Source organism: Miniopterus natalensis, chromosome 16 (assembly GCF_054644295.1).
Source record: "Miniopterus natalensis isolate mMinNat1 chromosome 16, mMinNat1.hap1, whole genome shotgun sequence".
NCBI lineage: Eukaryota > Metazoa > Chordata > Mammalia > Chiroptera > Miniopteridae > Miniopterus > Miniopterus natalensis.
The window spans coordinates 10,600,471-10,620,761 of NC_142096.1; the positions used below are offsets into that span (position 1 = coordinate 10,600,471).

General features: G+C 47.1%; 1 protein-coding gene across 2 annotated transcripts in view; it reads right to left on the reverse strand.

Annotated features, from left to right (window-relative positions):
• Positions 1-275: 275 nt before the first annotated feature.
• Positions 276-20,291, reverse strand: part of SYBU (syntabulin) — a 53,680-nt gene continuing 33,664 nt past the window's right edge. For both annotated transcript variants that reach the window (XM_087825161.1, XM_087825160.1), the window contains exons 4-7: positions 11,238-11,340; positions 4,945-5,148; positions 3,168-3,317; positions 276-1,668 (exon numbers count right to left, since the gene is read on the reverse strand). In XM_087825161.1, the coding sequence (XP_087681287.1) occupies positions 564-1,668; positions 3,168-3,317; positions 4,945-5,148; positions 11,238-11,340 (1,562 nt within the window). In that variant the 3' untranslated portion in view covers positions 276-563. The remainder of the gene's footprint in view (positions 1,669-3,167; positions 3,318-4,944; positions 5,149-11,237; positions 11,341-20,291) is intronic.

Sequence of the window (20,291 nt, forward strand, 5' to 3'; positions counted from 1 at the left end):
GAACGAACGAGCCACTAGGCCTCGGAGCTACTGTTTAGTAGAAAACTGCAGACACTCAAACCTTATCAACCCCAATTAAGACACGAAAGGATCGGTCAAGACTCCTCTACACCAAGGACACAAATACACGTTCATTTTTTGGTTACAGTGCCCTGCTATGCACAAGCCCACCGGGAAGCTGGAACAATCACACACTGGGAAACGGCACAAAGCGCAGCAAGGAGGTAACAGGCCGGCCCGACAGAAGCCGTCTTGCAAAGTGCGAACTCTGCGTTTTCTCTTCCTGAACCACCGGGGTAGGAACGGGGACCTCTGACGACACGCGGGGCCACGAGCATGCTTTCTAGACCACACTGGTGGGGCTGGGACTCGAACCGAGGTCTCCATGCCTTCGAAGATAACCTCTGGTCCTCAACAGGGAACAGGCTTTCACTCAATATATAGTGCAAAATACCGAGGAGCAACACGACAGAGCAGAGCCCGGCCTAGGTCGACCAGCTGTTTCTCCGCCTGGCACCACATCACATGGGACAGCTTGGCACATGGGGACAGACCACGTCTACCTAGGTCTTGACCTGAAAGGCCGAGCGGCGCAGCGAGTGCAGGGCAACCACACAGCAGCCCCGGAGCAAGGCCCCGATGTTGTACAGGGGATCCGTGCCCCCTCTCTGAGTACTGAACACCCACAGGACGGTGGGGACCACGGGCGCAGCCACGGCCAGGAGATCCACCAGGAAGCTGCGGCTCCAGTGCTGCCTCCCGATGGCCCCCCACACCGGCGGGGCCGCGCCGTCCAGCCTTTCTTCTGCGGGGCCTGCGAAATCCAGCTCTCTCATGAAGCGGTTTGCAGGAGCCAGAGTTCCCACCGTGGCGCGTGGGGTCTCCACAGGAGACAAAAGGATGGCCGAATTTGGATTCCTTGGAGTTAAGTCAACCACTAACGCAGAGGTGGACTCTGGGAAGCTTTCTGTCGAGCCAGCCACAGACTCGTCGGGGGATGCTGGGCTCCAGGGACCGGGGTCCTGGAGCTGGAGCACGTACTGAATGAGCTCAGAGATCGCGGGGCTGTAGGGAACCACGTCGGTCTGCACCGATCGCTCCACCGCCACCCGGGCCTCCTCCAGATCCAGCCCCGTGGGGAGGGTCTCCAGGGCCTTGGCCCCGGGGGTGAACTGCAGAAGCTCCAGGTCGCCAGCCTCTGTGGCGGTGGCGGTCCCCAGCTCATCCAGCAGATCTGTGCTGTCTGCGGGGCTATCCCCCACCAGCAGCTCGCTGTCGGCCCCTTCCTCGGAGCCCTGCTCTTCCAGAGACAGCCCATCTGCCGTCTTGCCAACAGGGGTCTCTCGGGGGAAGCTTTTCTTCGGGGAATCGCATGGGAAGTCCAGACCCAGGTCATCCCTCAGGGAGCCACTGTGCGCCATCTCCATGCTCTGAAGGAGGGACTCCAGCTTCTTGTTCTGAATGTTTATGTCCACGAAGTACTTCTGAATGCCTTTATCTTTGTCGGCCAGGCTGCTCCTCATGGTCTCGATGACCTGTTTGAGCTGCTTAATCTCCTTCCTGGCTTCCTTGAGGGCCAGCTGGGCCTCCACGCGGTGGCACTCTTCTTCAATCCAGTCCTCTCGCATGCGGGCCAGCTGGGCCTTCAGCTCCACAATCTCCGTTTCCCTGCAGGGAGGAGAGGGGCAGAGGCTGAGAGAAATGCCCACTCGGAGCCAGGTGGCAAGCAATTCCCACACACAGCCAAGAGCCCAGCTCTTATACTTGAAACACAGGCATTAGCCCTAGATGACCCCACCCCAGTTGTAAAATAGCTAAAATAATCATAGTAACTAGAATCGGAATAAAAAATGCCACTGTTGTGGGGTTTTTTCCTTTCTTTTTTGAGCGTCACTACATGTCAGACATTGCATTAGTACTTTACAAAGATTGTACTTTAGTTAATACTTAATACTTGAAAATTTATTATTAGAACCCATTAGAGTCTCTTAGTTACCCTTTTATATACCTACACTTTGTGGGAGGAAAGTCCATCTCACTTTTAATCACCTATCAAAGACGGCAGGACTGTTCTGATCATATGCCGATGATAATTTTACAAAATTAAATCATCACATGCTACATGTTGCAAGGTCTTTGTGAAAAGCTGATTATTCTATCTCCTCTCAGGTAAGATGATACCAGCTCCATCCTACACTGAAGAGAATCTATCCTATTTTCTTAGATCCCTCACCAGACTGACTCTATTTCAAGATCTTTGGTGAAAAAGATCCTTGAATATAATTTCTTCATGTGTCCTCACATTCTCAGTGGATATGAAGACTGGGAAGTGAGGATCCTGAAGAGATGTCAGTGCTGCTGCTTTAAGTTTAGGCTTGAATGGTCTCCGGTTTCTCTGCCTTCATACCTCCCTCCCGTGACTGCTCAAAGCCTCCCATGGTTTCCTCAAATCACACTCCAAATGCTTCCAGAAAGCAGGGTGTGACTCATGGCAACCCTGCCCTGGGTTACTGTGGTCAGAGCTCTGCCCGTCCATCCTACGACGTCCCAGGAGAAGACCATCAAGCGGAGAACGTGGCCTGCTCACGGAGAACGTGGCCTGCTCGTGGAGAATGTGGCCTGCTCGCGGAGAACAGGGCCCGCTCCAAGGCGGCAAACGGCCCTTCTCTCCGAGATAAGATCTAAGCTTTGGCTGCTTTCTTTTGTTTTCATTTTCACCTTAATGCTTGGCCAAGAATAATGAGCCTCTTCCTTCAGCACAGGAATAGCTTGTGGGAGTCACAGTGCACACAGCCCTGCGCGCTCCCACAGGGATGAACAGAGCCCAGTGGGGGCTCACTGTGTGTGACACATTGGGCTGGAAGTCGGGATTGTTCCTCTAAGTGTTCCTGCCATTTAAAAATAGTCAGGCACACACCCAGCTCCTCGTGTCGAAGCTGCACACACCCGGAAAACGTAGGCCGTCCCCTCCAAAGTAGGAGGGTCCCCTGAACTCCTGGAACGGCCAAAGCTTTTGAGACTGATTTATGAAATATGACAGAAATGAAATAAAATCACATTTTTCCTTTTCTATTTTTCTATAGTGTGGTTTGATATTTCATTTTATAGGAGAAAAACAAACAAACCCAACTGCCCTAAACCACCGTGTGCGAGGAATGCGGACTCACCTCTCGTGGAGCCGGCGCTCAGATTCCTTCAGCTTGGTCTTCAGGTGTCTCACTGTCACCTCTTTCTGCTGCAGGGGAGTCAAATACTGCTCTGGATTTGGGGGCTTCACCCCATGATTTTCACCGCAGGACATGTACCTTCCCGACCGCCTGAAACCACCCGAGTAATGAAATGTTACTTTTTGCCCCGTTTCCTTTTGTATAAAAAGAACAGTTAAGGCACAGAGGAGCGCTTGAGAAGAAATGGCAGCTGTGTGTTGGGCTCTTACACCTCAGTAATGTGCGACCTCACAGTGAGGGGGGGTGGTGACCTACCTGCCCGTCTTAGGATGCTCATTACTTGGAAAATTGTGGTGGAGTTTGTGGAGGGCGACAGGGGAGAGGGAGGATTTTCCACGGCTTCTGGATGATCTCATACCAAATAATGCACAACTGCCCACAGGCCTGCCGGTCAGTTCAGAGTAACAGGCTGATATATGACAATGAGTGAGGGCAGGCGGGAGGGGAGGAAGGGAGCCAGGGAGCGAGGTGACCTAACTTTCCACACAATGCGCCCCTAAGATCCCGATTGTTATTAGTTGAATTCAGATTGTTCTGAAATCACTCCCTGGGGCGAGCCTGCTGATTCCGTGGGAAGTTGCCTTTTTCTGGCGGGAATGAGGCTGTTCCACTCTCACCAGAGTGTGTTTCGTAAGAGAGGTGCCTGATGTTCTACAAACCGCCCTGAGCGGGAAGCCGGGCCCCCGTCGGGCCTGACCAGGAGCTGGCTTCCCTGCTGTGAGAGTGCTGGCAGATGAGGACAGGACGCCCAGAGGAAGGGGCTCAAAGAGGATGGCTGGCAGCCTCTTCCCTGACTCTGGACCCAGCCCAAGCCACTGCGCTCGCCCTGCTCCCCCCGCGCCTGCACTCCATCCAAGATGGCCTGAGTCCAGGTCCCAGCCCTCCAGTCCTCCTGTCACTGCCCTTCTGGATGTGCAGTTCCTTCTTTCTGCCTCCCCACCCCCACCCCCCAAGGACTAACGCGTTCCTTGTTTGGCCTTCCCATCTCATTTCTATTTCCACTTTCTCAGCGAGGCTTCCTCTAATCCCTCCAGACTTGAGTTGGGCCCCCTGGCCATCTTTTACACACCCATGTGCTTGCAGAATCATCTTAATGTGTTGTTGTCATTAGATGAGTAAGGTCTTTCTCCCCCTCTGGGTGGCACGCACAGGGACCTCTCTGTTGTTTACTGACTGCTCTACTCCCAGCACGTCACACAGTGCCTGGCACGAGGTGGAACTCAACCCATAGCTGGCATCTGAACGAACATGAGCGATTCCGTTTTCCCTCCCTATCCCGTCACTACTTGGACCGCTGAAGCTTAGGAGAGATTGTGGCTTGTGTTCTTTCTGCTGCAGCCTTAATCAATGAGCTGAGTGTGGGAAAGAGAAGTGTCTTTTTGCAGAATAAGACAGCGGATCACGAGTTGCATAACTATTTTTTAAAAAAACATGTCTATTGATTTCAGAGGAAGAGAGAGAGAGAGAGAGAGAGAGAAACATAAATGATGAGAGAGTCATTGATCGGCTGCCTCCTGCATGCCCCCCACTGAGGACTGAGCCGACAGCCTGGGCATGTGCCCTGACCTGGAACCAAACTTCGATCTCTTGGATCATAGGTTAATGCTCAACCACTGAGCCACACTGGCTGGGCACTATTTTTTATTTTTATTTTTTAAGAAACCTTACTATGTAGGACAAACTAGGAACCATGAACTGAAAGATGATCAGTACTCACCTCATGATTGGGCTGCAGTCACTTCCCTTGTAGGAGCCAGAGTTGCTGCTACTTGGGGAAGAAGGCACATAGCTGGGATGGATGCTGACAGGACTCAGCTGATTCCTGCACAGCATGGACAGAAGGTCCTTCTCCCGTGGGGACGGTGGGCTGTTGCCAGACTTGTGCGATGAAGCTCCATTACTCCGCCCGTGGGGACCTCGGCTGGGGGAAAAGCACGAAGAAAAAAAAAAAGTTAAAACCTTTGGGACTGCTGGTGCCCAACACTAATGCTTTACTCCTTAGAGCTAGTTTCTACGAAGGAGATCCCGCTCACGGAGTGGAAAGAGGCAGTGCGTTATTAGTGCGAACTGCCCTTGCGAGCGGCCTTCTTTCCACCTGCCCAGCTCTTCCTCTCCTCGTGCGATCAGCACACGCAACCTCTCCCTCCGCGGTTCTTTCAGGTGGTTTCTGACCACAAAGCTTGTTTTGGATTAAACCCAACTGCTGGCTAGGAACACAAACTATGTAAATATTGATTTGGTTTAGGTTCGTTTTCGAAGCAGTTTTGAGGATGTGGTTTTTGCTCTAGTATACCTCTTTCAGCTTCAGGCTGGGGTAAGAAAATTGGGGTGGTTTATTTAGAGGATGGGGGAGAAGGGGGTTGCCCATAAAGAAGGGGGAGACAAAGGCACAGATAAACATAGCCCACGTGAATGTATCACGTCTATCATTTTAACCACCTAATTTTTTTCCCTTTTCTTTCCATCCCCAATAACTTAGCATAACCTTTATCTTTTAATTGCTGAAATGTTGTAACGGCCCCCTCTTCCCTCCCCATCTCTTGTCTTGCCCCCTCCAGCGAGGAGGCTGACCCCGAGGCTGGAGTGGCCTCTCTAAAATGGAATTTGAATATCGCTGCCCTCCCCAAAGCCATTCACTGGCTCCCAGCTGCCTCCAGAATAAACGCCAAACTCCTTCATGCTCACAAGGTCCAATCCCACCACCTTGTCCCACCCCTCGTCTGCCACTCACCCCTTCTATTCCAGGGTTCCACGTGACTTACAGTTTCCTGATGATCCACGCTCTCCATCATCTTTATATTTTTAAACTTATAATTTTCTCGGCCTAGAATGTTCTCTCTCTGCTCCCTACCCTAAGTCTCTGGATACCTCCTACTTCGAAGCTGATGGGAACCCACTCCAATCAGCCTTCTCTGGATCCTTCCTTCCCGAGGCCAGTGGAGGTGCCACTCCTTGCTGCTCCCTGATACTGTGTGCAAACGTCCATCACGAAACTTATCACATTTCATTGCAACTGCAAACTTGTTTGTCTTTCCCACCAGCCGAGGGCATGCCGAGGGCAGGAACTCAGCCTGGTCTTTCATACCCCTGCTGCGGGCTGGCACACCCCAGGTGCTCCCTGAATGACTGATAACAGAATAAACTGGGTTTACGTCTGGGCACTGCCACTTACTTGGAACTTAGGCAAGTAAGCCCTTACTCTATGGGGATATATAATCACTTATCCTGTTTTCCTCATGGAGGTGATATGAAAATCAAAGAATGCATATGAGTATGTTCGATAAGCATTTAGGGCAATTCAACTAAACGCTTGTGGGGTAACACTTTAGAATAAACTTCTTTCGCCCTCCCTGTTAGTCTAATTCCAGAGGAAGCATTTTGAGAATGTTGAAATTACTTAAATAGGATAATAGTCCTGTGTCAGGAAGATTTCTTAATGACATTACAAGAAAACAAAAGGGAATAAGACACCTTTCGCAGAGCAGCCCTGCTTTTTGACAGTCCCCTGCTTGCCATTTTAATCACAGCTGTGTCCAACCGACACATCTCAAAGAGAAGCGTGTGTGAACGGGAACGGGAGAGTGCATGTGGGTACCCTTGGCTCCAAAACCACAGTCATTTAAAATCAAATACAATTTCAACTAGCCGTCAGCCCAGTAAATCACACATAAAGGCAACATCACCACATTCCAAAGTTAAAAGGTTCTCCCCTTTTTGAAATCATGCAAATGGACTCTGCTTCCTTTCCATGAAAAGGGGACACTTTATATAGAACAGATGGGCTGATGGCCTTGTGACAAACCAACTTCAGCAGCCCAGTGGTGGGGAGACTTCAGGAGGAGCTGAAAAGAACGTGTACTCTGGCTTGGCTTGGCTTCTCCTTGTTTCACTTCTAAGCCTGGCACCAGCTGGCCTATTTCTTAACGTGGCTGTGAAAAATTCAGAGGATTAACCATTACAGGTTAGGAGAGAGAGTAAAGAACTATCCCTAATGTTGGCCTGGGGAATTCTCTTCTGAGTTAACCTTCACCGTGGACCTTCTGTGACCCCAGCCCCGTTCCTGGTGCTTTATGAACATTGTCTCACGTGATTCTGACCATCACGCTGTTATATGGCTCATACAGTTACTATCTCCCTTTCGTGTTATGTGAAGTACTCAATGAAGTAATTGAGGCTCAGGGAGAAAAAGAAAAACTGGCCCAAGAACTCACAGCTGAACTAGGAATGATATCCAGGTCTTTGAACTCTACAGAAATGTCTCCTACTTTACACAAATGGGATGTGCTGTTTTGGGCTTGTAAACAGGTATATTAAGTACTGGCTATGTATGTGGTTATTATCTGAAGAATTCGCCACTGAATTCTTTAGTATGTGCACTAAGACATGAATTAAATTAGAGGGGGATTTTGTAAGAACGCACCTGCTATACAGAGAAAGGCAAAAACTCTTAAGCCACTGAGCATTACTACAGCACAATCAAGTCTTCAAGTGTGTTCAAATATATTTCAGGAAGTGAATTAACAGACTGTTTGTAATAGCTACCTTGTACAAAAGAAACTACATGCTTAAACATACCTGTTCCGTGCCTTACATTTCGTTTAGTTTAAATGCTAACATATATGGGCACAAAGTCATCGTGGATGAAGGTAAAGCATTTTCAAAGGAGAAGCAGGGATTCTGTATCGGTCATGGCTGTGAACAGGCAAACCCGGGGCTCCCCTCCTCAGCCCCCCGCAGCCCCCTGGTTTGGTGGACAAGACTGAAGTCCACAGAGGAGAGAGAGAATTCTACTGACCTCACCCATTCCTGCAAACAGGAACACGATACGTGGAAAGTGAGAGAAAAGGGGAAATGAAGAAGGAAAACCCCGGAAGGGCCCAGGTGAATTTCTATTCCCCAGCCACTGTCCTTTACTACAGGTAACATTCTTATCAGCACCACCATCGTCACCATCATCATTACCATGACCACTGTATGGGCCAAACCGTGGGTCCCCCAAATCCATAAGTTGAAGCCTTAACCCCCAGAATCTAAGAATGTGACCATATTTGAAACAGGGGTGTAAAAAGGTAATGAAGTTAAAATGAGGCTGTTAGGGTGGGCTCTAGTCCAGTTTGACTAGAGTCCTTGTAAGAAGAGGAAATTTGAGCACAGGCAGGTGCAGAAACGAGACAAGATGACCGCCTACAAGCTAAGGAGAGAGACCTCAGAAGAAGCCAAGCCCGCCGACATCTTGATCTCATACTGAGTCTCCAAAATTAGGAGAAAGTACATTTCTATTGTTTAAGCCACCTCGTGTGTGGGATTCTGTTATGGCGGCCCTAGCAAACTGGCACAATGATCACCATCAGCACCATCAGCACCATCACCACCATCAGCACCATCAGCACCATCACCGCCATCAGCACCATCAGCAACATCAGCACCATCACCACCATCAGCACCATCACCACCATCAGCAGCATGAGGTGGATGCCACTGTCACCCTATTTTCCAGAATAGGAGACTGAGGTTTGGGTTCCGGGTCATGCATCTAATAAACAACGGAGGCTGAATTCAAGTCCAGGTCAGTCTGCCTCCAAATCCCAAGCTCTTTTTTTTCTTCTCACTTCCGTCTGCCTCTGATCAGATAGGGTTTTAGTTTAAGAAAGAGGATTCCTCAGAATTATCAGCAGAGTTGGCCTTCTATAAGAAGAAAGCATTAAAAAAAACATTCTCACCAACTCCACCTGTCCCTCATTTCTCCCACCCCACCTTTACCAAATGTTCCTGCCACTCTTCCTCCCAGGAGCTAATTCTCCACAGAGAAAATTCCTTTAATTATAGGAGGAATGAGCCAATGAAACAGATCACGAGCTGTTACAGAGATTGGCATGAACACTGGCTGCAGAGGAGCTGTCCCCAATGTGTGGTCCTACAGAACACAAAGATTATGAGAAATGTTGGGATATTCCATCATAGAAATCTACTCATGGCGCTCTGTGCCTGGGTCAGATTTAAAAAAAGGTGAGGGCCCTGGCCAGTGTGGCTCGGTTGGTTGGAGCGCCGTCCGGTACACCAAAAGGTTGCAGGTTCGGTTCCCGGTCAGGGTACATACCTGGGTTGCAGGTTCAAGTGAGGATAATGGATAGAACATTGCCAATTTCAATTTCCCATACATTAAACATACACCTGATTTGCACGTAATTATATTTAGCTATTATATGTTTAACACCTCAATTTTTAATCACTTAGAGAAATCATGGATTCCAGACTAAAATGTTTTCTCTAAGTCACTCAGTATTAGTAGCTTGGAATTTAACCACAAGCACAGGTTCCTTTGAAACACTCAATAAAACTGTCTTCTTCAGGCCATTTGTTTTTCCTTTTGCCTCTCTGCTCTTTGATACCTTGTACCATGGGTATGTGCTAATTTCTTGAGTGGGTTAGATAAATGGTTTATTCTCAGAGCAAGCCACATCTGACTTATATGGCGAATGTTTCTATTCACGTCCTGTGATCCCAGAAGCACTTTATTTTCAAAATAGATGGTGTTTGGGAGCAGAATAACTGTGCTTTTTCACTGGGAACTTCACTCTCCTGTTACAGGTTTGTCTGGCTCCAGCTCTGTTTACAATAAACTCTACACTGTGGGTCTCAGGTCCTTTTGTAAACATCAGCAAAGCTTCTGCTTACCCAAGAGGAATGGGAAATATTCATTTGCTGAGTCCTGGAAATACAAGATTTTAGAAATGGAACACTTTTTCTCCTGGAAGGGACCTTAACATCATGTAGTACAACCTCTTTTATATAAACTTGGACACTGTGGCCCAGGAGAGTAGAGTGACTTCCCCAAAGTCTACAGACAAATCATCCCGTGTCTCATGGCTCATCCATCGTTCTGTCCAGGTTTCTGCTCAGAGCTCCCCTCATTGCAGTCTCCCAGAACCCGCCTGTCTGCACCACCCACACACCCCGTTACTCTCGTATAGCCGTGCCCTGCACGTTTTAAAAGTAATTACATTACTTATATATTTCTTGTCTTTCTTTCCCTGCTAGAATGAATATAATTGTCATGTCGTTTTGTTTACTGTCCTATCTCCAGAACTTGTCTCATGGTAGATGTTCAACAAATACTTGTCGAATAAGTCACTGATGACGGCAGAGAATCCTGTCCCACCAAATGTGAACACAGGCTCCCATTTCCCCCAGTCTTCTCCCCCAGTCCATGGCAAACCCTGTTGACTCTTACTATGCTCCAAGCACTGAGCCCACACTTCACCTGTACTGACCAATGTAATCCTAACAATAAACCCTATGAGGGGGGTAGGACTATAGTCCTATTTTACAGATGAGGCAACTGAGGCGTAGAGAAGTTAAGCAACTTACTCGGAGCCACGCAGCCTGTAGGCGAAGCTGCCATTCAAACCAAGGTAGCCTGGCCCCAGAGCCACACACTGAGCTGTGTTGCCCTGTGGCCTCTTCCAGTGGTGGCCACTCATGCCTATGAACTTCACACTTCCTTCACCCCTTCCCCAAGCGAATGCTGGGGTGCCCAGATGGACACTATGCTTCTTTCACAAAGATAAAAAAGAAGCTCGGCTAGAGGAAAGAAAGGGCGAAGTCAGAGCCTAGGTTCATGCCGGGGAGGCGGCGTGGAGGAGGGAGGCTAGCTTGACGCCCAGGTGAGTGCACAGCCGAGCGAGGAAGGGAAAGCGGAGTGGGCCCAGAGCCAAGGGCGGGGTGGGAGGGAACACGGGCCACGCCACGGGGCCGCAGGGGGAAAGGGAGAGAGAATCACCAATTTCAAGTCACTAAGAAACAAACGAGTGGGGAGGAGGGGCCCACGGGGGGAAAGGAGAGGCATCGGTAATGCTTTCAACAATAAAGATAAATTACAAAAAACCACAAAAATCACTCACTAATCAAATAGGAACGGGCAGTCATCTGGGTGGCTCCACAGAAGCCTAAAGTACAGGGAAGTCACCTGCGCAGCGTGTTAACAGTTACAGAGCAGAAGGCGGTGCGTACTTGCGTGAAAAAGAGGGCCGCTTGCTCCCCGCGGCCGACATGTGGACCTCAGGCGCGGAAATGCTGCCGGTGCTGCTGGAGGAGCTGAAATCCGCTTCGCTGCCTGCAAAGCAACGGGGGAGAAGCGTGAGGGACGGGAGCCGGGGCCACGCGGGCCAGCCCCTGCCTCCCGAGGCCCCGGCTCCCCGCGATGGCGCCCGAACTCAGCAGGTGGCGAGCTTCCAGGGCCCCGGGTCCCTCGTCTGCTTTCCCCGAAGGAGACAAGGGAAGGGGCAGATACGAGGGCTTCATTTCGTAAACGCAGCTTAGAGGCACGGCTGCCTGCACACAGACGCCCGTCTCCCGGCAGACCCGCAGCACGCGTGACCCACGGGTGGCAGACACGCGCACCCCCCGGGAGTCACACGCTCCCTGCAGGACACCGGCCGGCCGGCCCAGGCTTCCAGCGAAACGAGAAGCCTGCTTGTCAGTCCCACGGCTTTTTTCCCAAGGGAGTTTATCCTCGGGTCGTAGTCAGCTAGCCGACTTGCACTTGGCACTTCAGGGCCTGGAGGTGATCAGCCGGTTAGGAGCAGTGAGCAAGCGTAGCTGCTGGGACCCACGCTTTCTGCTTACGGACTTTCTCTGACTGCAGCTGCAGAGTTTCTGCAAAGGACAGGACCTTAAGGAAAAGCAGGAACTGAACACTCGCGAACAGGACGAAAACAGTTCACAGTGACCGAACCTCTGAATTAGAGTAAAACTGGAAATGTTAGGGGTTTTTTTGGTGGGGGGGGGGATTGTTCATTAGTTTACAAATATCACATTATATCTTGAGTACAGGCTAGAGTTGGGTATGTAATTAGAAACATGGTGTGTGGTAGAATAATTAAGATGAACTCGGCTCCGACAAAAAAAAAAAGGGTAGTTCTGAAATTGTACTGAAAATATCCCATGGGTTTCCTAAGGAAGTGAAGGGGAGGGGAAGAGAGGCAAGAGCCAACAAGTGTAAAGAAGAGAGGATTGAAAATAAACGATGACATTCCATAGGCTTTCAGAAAACAAATCTGGTGTACAATTCATTTGACCCTGCCTCTCAACTCCTACAACACAATTTCTGACTCTCTGGTCTAGAACCCAGAGCCAGCTCGCATTTCTGAGTTGAGGAAAACATAAATAATTTCAATCCCTTGAGTTTCTAGCAGTCAGTGAACAATGATTCTAACAAAAACTATTTCTTGAGTGCCTAGTAAGTTCCAGGCCCTATAGGAGATGCTCCCTACTCTTTATATTTTTAACAACTTTGTAAGGCAGGCATTAATTTCACTATTCTACATTTGAGGCGACGAAAGCTGATTTGTCCAAGGTTTGTGAGCGACGAATCCTGCCCAGGACGAAAACCCTGTGCTACTTCTATGACCCGCGCTGCATCCTTAGGAAGACAGTGGAGAAAGCAGGGACACAGGAGAGTTCTAGAATAAACCAGACACTACCATCTCCCTAACTGGCAAGATGAGCCATACCTGCAAGATGTGGCCACACTGGCCCACTGCTGAACAGATCCTGTCACTGGCGGGTTGTGTTAGTTTTGCTACAGGGGAAGGTAGGCAACAGCAAGGCAGAGAGAGAGAAACCCCTCCCCTGGCTTCTAGGACCTCTCAGGAAGTTCAGCCTCTTCTGGGAAAGAGATCAAGAATGATCCCTGAGCACACAAGACGCGACTGAATTTCACCTCCCAGCAGAATTCTGCGAAGATTATGGTGGCGATTTTTCAGGACGGGATGGGCTATTCCTTCTGGATTTCAGAGACTTTGTCGAATGATATAATAAACTCTAGAAGCCCCCTGGACTTAATTAGTTGCCTCTGATAAATACACTCGCTAAACTGTAGTATTTTACAGTCTCAAGGATTCCTGATTGGCAGTGGTATCCAACAACACGCTCATCCTGACAGCTTCATCCAACCAGCCTTGTCTGCTAGTAAATTATCAGGCTGGTTATTAAATCATAAAGATGGGTGATTTTCAAAAATAGATACTGTGGCTGCAGCCACCAGGCTTCAGATATTACTTCCTAATGTAAAATTATTACTCGGACACACCCAATTTTCATTCCTTAAAAGATACACAATGGCCATCAATCGTAATTTCGCTGCCTGCATAAAAATGGAAATCCTAGAAGAGAAACAGACAATTGCCAAAAATCTGCTGTTCCCTCATGATGCCTTTGATCTTGATCTGTGGTAATTAAGTTCTCTGAACTGAAGGGACTTTGTTCTCCACTTTATTGCTACAGGAACTAAATAATTGACTCTTACGTATTTGCAGGGCCTAAGATCACTGTGTTCCTGTACTTTCTGAACTTATCTTCTACACATCTGAAAGAGATTAGAAGGCTCATTCAGGGCACCCAAGAGATGCATTCGGGACTATCTGAATAATATGACAGTGAAAAATATATATGCTACTTCTCAACTATTTCAGTTTATGATTTGCAAAAATATAACTATTTCCAGTTTGGTTAATGTAATGTAAAGTCAATGCACTCTAAGGGATACACAGAAAAGTCAATTTTACTACATCATCTCATCTACTTTCCCCATTTACTAAGCAAGAAACTAAAAGGAAGGTTGGAGATCTGAAAACCCCCCATTTATCTATTAGCTGCCAACACAGGCACATGGAAGCAGAGGGGCTTTCTATTCATTTCCTTTAAACAGTGAATGCAACGGGGTTATTGCTATCAATGCTGTCGTTGATTGCTCTTCTGAGTTACTAAAATCTTACAGAGAGTGCCCAACCTAAAAGCAGAGGCCCTGAGTCAGACAGCAGTGCAAATCCCACCTCTGCTGCTTACTAGAAAGAGCACTTTAGGTCCATTTGGCACCTCTCTGTGCCTCAGTTTCTTAATTGTGAAATGGAGATGACAATTATAGCACCTGCCTCACAGGGCCAGTGTAAGCAATGATCTCCATTGTAAACTTTCAATAAATATTAGCTGTTATCATTCTGAAGGGGTTAAAAAGATATCACTTATTATGCTATACATTTCCTTACTAGATAATTTAGAAAATAACAATGGTCCAGAGGGAAAATGTAGTCTATAATTCCATCACCAAAAAAATAGCTATAGTTAATGTTTTGATATACAACTCTTGAGACTTCAGATTTAATACACTATCATGTAACCTAATTGTTTTTCTTTTAATATGTGAATATCTTTGAAGCATCCCACATTTTGTTTCATTAAGTCAATGAATGTGTGGGCAATTTCCAGTTTTCCTACTATTAGTAACAAACATTATATGCCAGAAACCACCCTAAGCATCTTCTACATATTAAGTAATTTATTTCTCATGGTAGCACAGACCTTACAAGGTAGGGACAATTATCAATCAGTCCCTTTTACAGACAAGATAGAGAAGTTGGGTGATACAAGCAATGATACAACTAATAAGAAGTGGGGCTAAGACTGGGACACAGGCTGTCTGACCCCAGGGTTTACGTTCTTAAATAAAGGCCTAACGTTCAATGTGTATACTTGCGCATACGAGTTTATATCTTTGTCTGTTTATTTCTTTAATAAATTCTTAAAGGTAGAAATTTTAAGCCAAAGAATATACTCAATTTAAACATTCTTAATATTTCAACATTGTTAAATACTAAAGACTTTTAATCTTTTAATATTTAAGGTCTGCCCAATTGGCTGTCTCTGATGTCACAGGGAATACTTGGACAAAGCAGGAAGAGTCATGCTTGAAACACTGAAGGGAACTTAAAGTATCATATCCAAGTCATCTTCATCAATACTGCCTTTGTTCCTTATCAATATTGTCTTTGATCAGCTGCTGCGGCTGGGAGAGCAGGATTCTGGGACTGAACAGACAGGATGAACTTGACCTTTAAGACACTGAGTGGAGCCAGTCCTGGTGCTGAGCAACCCCACAGCAAGGGACATTTTCCAGCTACAAACTATGCTGGCTGGCCTCCAGAAGTCCCGGTGCTTTTTCCTTTGGTAGTCTTGCTGGATCCTGCTGAGAGGAGTTACTTTATTCATAACGCTAGGGTACTAAGCATTCTCTGCATGGGACGGCGAGGCTGGGAATTAGGGAAGGAAAAATGGAAACAAAAAGAATATGTGCAAAGACTGATAGCTAGACTTATTTTTTTAAAGACAATGCCTGTGATTTGGTCTCTCAGGACGTTATTATTTTTGGCTGCCTTTAGGATACTGTGGAGTCCTCATACATCAGAACATCATGGGGCTCTGAGAACAGAGCAATCCCGATGTCTACAAAGCTGTATTAAGTCATTCTAAACCAGAGATTGATGCAACCCCAAACCTTCCTGTATCCTTGATGTGTCACCACAAAGCTATCAAATTAATTCAGGCTGGCCACCTATATCCCCACCTCAAACAGAGGCAGCAAATTAAAAAATAAAAATAAAAATAAAACAAAAGCCAGTCCCTCATCCTTTCATCATCTTATCCCTTGTCCCCACACACAGATACACAGATCTTTTATTTAAAGGTCTCTAGGGAGGAGAGATGAGCCATTTTCACTGAAGCCAAGCAGAGCTATTAGGGAGCAGCTGGAGCAGTGGACAGATGTAATTATAGAAGACACTGTCAAAGAAGCTGCTCTATAAAGCAGATTCAGTAGAATTGACTATTAGCTGCAAGGCTTTGGGGGGCCCAGGTTGACAAAAAAGTAAAAAGTCAAAGCTTGCTAATAGTGGTTTTGTTAAGGATTTGGGGAAACACCCTGATAAGAGTGAGTGAGAGTGTGAGTTGAAGGAACACACATAAAAAGAAAACTGTACTGCTAAGGATTTATCCTGCACAGAAGCATCCAAAAGGACAACCTAACTGTCTATCAGTAAGGACTCTGTATTCATGAAAAGGAGTGACATGAACCTGTGCTTGCTGAAGTGAAAAGATCTGAAAAGATCTGGAAAATCGGTCATTGGTTAAGAAAAACAAGATGAATGTGGGATATCTGCTTTTGTGTAAATAAATCATTAAGTGATATATAACCTGCTATCTACTTTTTTGGAGGGATTTAAAAAGACTTGTTAATAACAGTGGTTTCCCTTGGGAAGGGGACAGCGGGAATATAAAGAGACTCGTTTTCATTTTATATCTTTCTGAACCATTTGGCTTTTCCAACCATGAGCATTTACTTTTATTATAAAAATTACAAATAGGGGTCCAGTGCAATGATGGAAAATTAGTTTTTGGGGGTTTTTTTCTTTAAAAAATCTAAATTTTTGAAAGGAAAATTATTTTATAACATAAGTAACTATAGCATGTAATGTAATATATGTAATATAATATTAAGAGAGGTTGGGAGTCAAGCCACATGGGTTTGAATCATGGCTCCTTTATCTGTGGAGCCTTGAGCAAGTTATTTACTCTCTCTCTGCCTTAGTTTCCTCATCTGTAAAATGGAGATGAAGATGTTAATAGTAAGTACTGCTAAGGGATTGTGGGAATTAGGTGAAATATGAAAAAAATTAGAACAGTGCTTGGAACATAGCAAACACTCAACATAAGTTAGCTTTTTACTATTTCTAGCTGAAACTACAGGTACAGTGGCTCAAGGGCCAGAATGGGGCTTTTCAAACACTTTTCCCTTAAAAAGCCCCACAGTAGAAAGTGCCTTATCCCATTTAAGTCATACATTTTTATAAACACTCTTTACAAAAGGTGGTTTTCCCTCAACCATTCTTCAGTGAAGACCATGTTTCTATCTTTACAGTCTGTGTGTGTGTGTGTGTGTGTGTGTGTGTGTGTGTACACAACAGACTTTGTCTGAAGATCTGTGATCCTAAGACAAACTTCCCATGGCCTCCTCCTAAAGTCTCTAGACTTGCCCTTGGATTAGACCCCTGCCTTCAGAGAGCCCCAGGGAAAATGCACACAGACTTACAACTTTGTCTTAGCAGAGGCCAGTCTCCTGAGCCAGGCAGCTTTGACCCTCTGAAAAAGGGACCGAGGGAGCGTGGGAGGGGAGGCCCAAGAGGGCCAACAGGGTCAAGGACAACTCCACCTAGTTCACTCCTTTATCTTGAGTTGGCTCAGCTACCTGTCCTGGCAGAGATACAGACAATGCACCTGCTGACCAAGAAAACAGATGAAAGAAATGATAAAAGAGGTTGTAAAGGGACAGCAGGCAAAGAGGAGGAAGAGGAGAGTTTATGAATTTCCCACAGGGACCCAGGATACATTGAGTCTCCCTCCGCTTCACCCCCAGGGGAAAATAAGACTGCACTGGCCAAGCTTAGCAGAGCACAGGGAAGGAGAATGGTTCTGTTTGGCTCTGCGGGTGACCACCTACCCTTCCTGGGCCTGCTCTCTTCATTAGTAGTAAATACATGTGTGGCCCTGGCAATTTACCAGAGATGGCCAAGGGGAGAATGCTGGGGAAGCGATCAGTCAGTTCAACCAGACAGCCAATCAGATGCCCCTAACGTTCTCCAGTGCCCTGAACCGCCCAGTATCACCAGAAGGAGGCGCTGGCCTGCAAATTCACACACCCACGAAGTCTATCTAAAGAAAGTCCTTTAAACGGGGCTCTACCTCTCACTAGTTAATGTGTTCTTGGCTAAGTGTTTTTAACCTCTTTAAGCCTTAGTTTCCTCATTTATGTTTTATACACATACATATGTATATATTTTTTAAAGGTTAATTTATTGTTTATTTAACGAGAATTTATTGAACACCTGTCACGTGCTTGACATGCTCATAAACATTAAGCTTATAATTAACATTAATAATGCAATGATTCTTAAACCTTACTGTGCATAAGGATCACCTGGGAAGGTGAATAATGGTGCAGATTTCTGGGGAACACTCACAGAAGTTCCAGTTCAGGAGGTCAGGGGGGGAACTCAGGAATCTGTATTTTTAATCATTTCCATAGATGGTCATGAATGAAGCAAGTGATCATGGACCATGCTGTGAGGAGGAGCGCTCCAAAGATAAGAGCACATGGCATCTCTCTCCAGGTCCAGTCAAATGACAAGGGCTTTCCTCGGGGGGAAGTAGAAGGTGAGTGAGCAGAAGTGAAGGCAGATAGGCAACCAGAAGAAGAATTAATTTACAGGTAAGTACAGAGGAGCTGCTTCCCACCCTTGGCCGCAGCCCCAGGTGTCACAGGCCCCAACCCACACTGAAGTCGGGTCCACCGCTGCTCACTCCCTTGACTTTCTCAGCAGCACTGACCTTGACCTTCACTCCATTTAACAGTCTGCCAGCAGGGTTACATCACTGGACCTTGTCAGCACTCAGCCATGCTCCATTTTCATATCTGACATCCTTTCGTCACCCATCACAAAACCTGGAACATTGACACCGACGGCACTAGCAAGGTGGCTGCTCTTTTTTAAATTTTTGTATTTTAACTCTTAAGGCTGAGCCATTCTCCTATTTTCAACAGAGATAATAGGACGGAATCTTTATTCTTAAATGAAAAGTTAACATATTGTGAATAAACCTAAAAGACATATTGCTATATTAAAACACCTAACAAAAAGGGGTTTTTCACAGTGCTGAGGGCCAGGCAGCACTGTCACCTGGACTGTCTGCTGAAAACACAGAGCCCTGACTCATATTCCAGATCCGTCAACTGAAATTTCCTGGAGTCATTTCCATAAGCCACATTTTCACTAATTGCTCAGCTGATCTTCCAGGCACACTGAAGTTTGAGAACCACTGTAATAAAAGCTCTGGTTTTCCATACTTGACTACGAATGGCAGCCACCTGCTCCAATCTGTCTGGTTAGTAAATCCGTGATCTCTGGCTGCTCCTTCCCACCCTGAGCGCTCCACCCCGGGCATCATCGTCTCTCGTCCCCAAATTACGAGCCGGCCACACACTGTGTCCCAGCTGCTCGGCGTGGCCCGGAGCACTCCATCTTCCACTGCTCCGGAGCAGAAATCTCATTAGCTGATTCCCCTGTAGAAACCCTTTCACAGCAGCCCGTGTCCTTAAGATGAAGCCCTCAGTCCACAGCATGATTTACAGGCCCTTTATAAATCACTCTGCGCCCGCTGCGCCCCGCCCGAGGGACCAGCAGCCTTCCTGAAAGAGGCACATGGCTCTCTGGACGCCCCGTTTGCATGCACGTTGTCTCCTCCACCTGGATGGCTTCCTACCCCTCTGGGCCAGGCCGCCTACTACCTGCTCTTCAGGCGGCAGGTGAGCCTCCGCCTCTAACGCCTTCAGGAAGGGGTGAGGCACTCTCACCTCACCCACAGTTTAACAAGCACTCGACACTGCACTGCAATGTGTCTGCAATGTCCCAGCGCACTGTCAGCTCCTTGAGGGACACTGTATCCCAGTGTCTAACGCAGCATTTAGCACACAGTAGGTGCTGTCACCTTAAAAGATTTCTAAGCATTAAAGGTTCCTCCACTCTTAGCATTCTGCAATGGCTCCCAGAAGGCTCTCTACTGACTTACCATCTTCTTTCTCTCCCTTTAGGCTGGGTTGACAGGCTGGGGTTGTTGACAATTAGGACACATATTCCCTCCATTCACACCTCTACCCCACTGGCCAAGGTTCATAAAACTCAAGCTTTCAGCCCACAATTTAACATGCAAAACCCTGCAGCCTGGAAATACCTCTGTCTTGTTTATCACTGTGTCCCCAAAGCCAAGCACAGGGCCCGGCATAGACTCAGAAGAATATTTATGAAATGAAGGGAGAAAAGGTACTGAAAGAAATTACAGATAGGTTTGTAGAAACAGCAGCACTAATTTCTGAGAAATCACAAAGGAAGGAGGTAGAGGTTGGGGGTGAACAGAAGCGTTCAGGTTATCAAAGAAGAGACAAAGACAAATCCTGAAGATCACAATGTGCTACCTTTGGTGCTCTTGTTCAGTAAAACTGTAGAAAAGGTCCCTTAAATAAGGCAATAGGAGCAGCAAGAGTTCACTGGTGACCGATAACGAAAAACAATTCTCATTTCCTTCTCTGACAGCTGTGACTGCGGCTGCCCCATACATGGCACACGGGGAATTCAGTAGGCACTCAGTCAAAACACTTAGGAGAGCCTTCCGAGCAAGGCT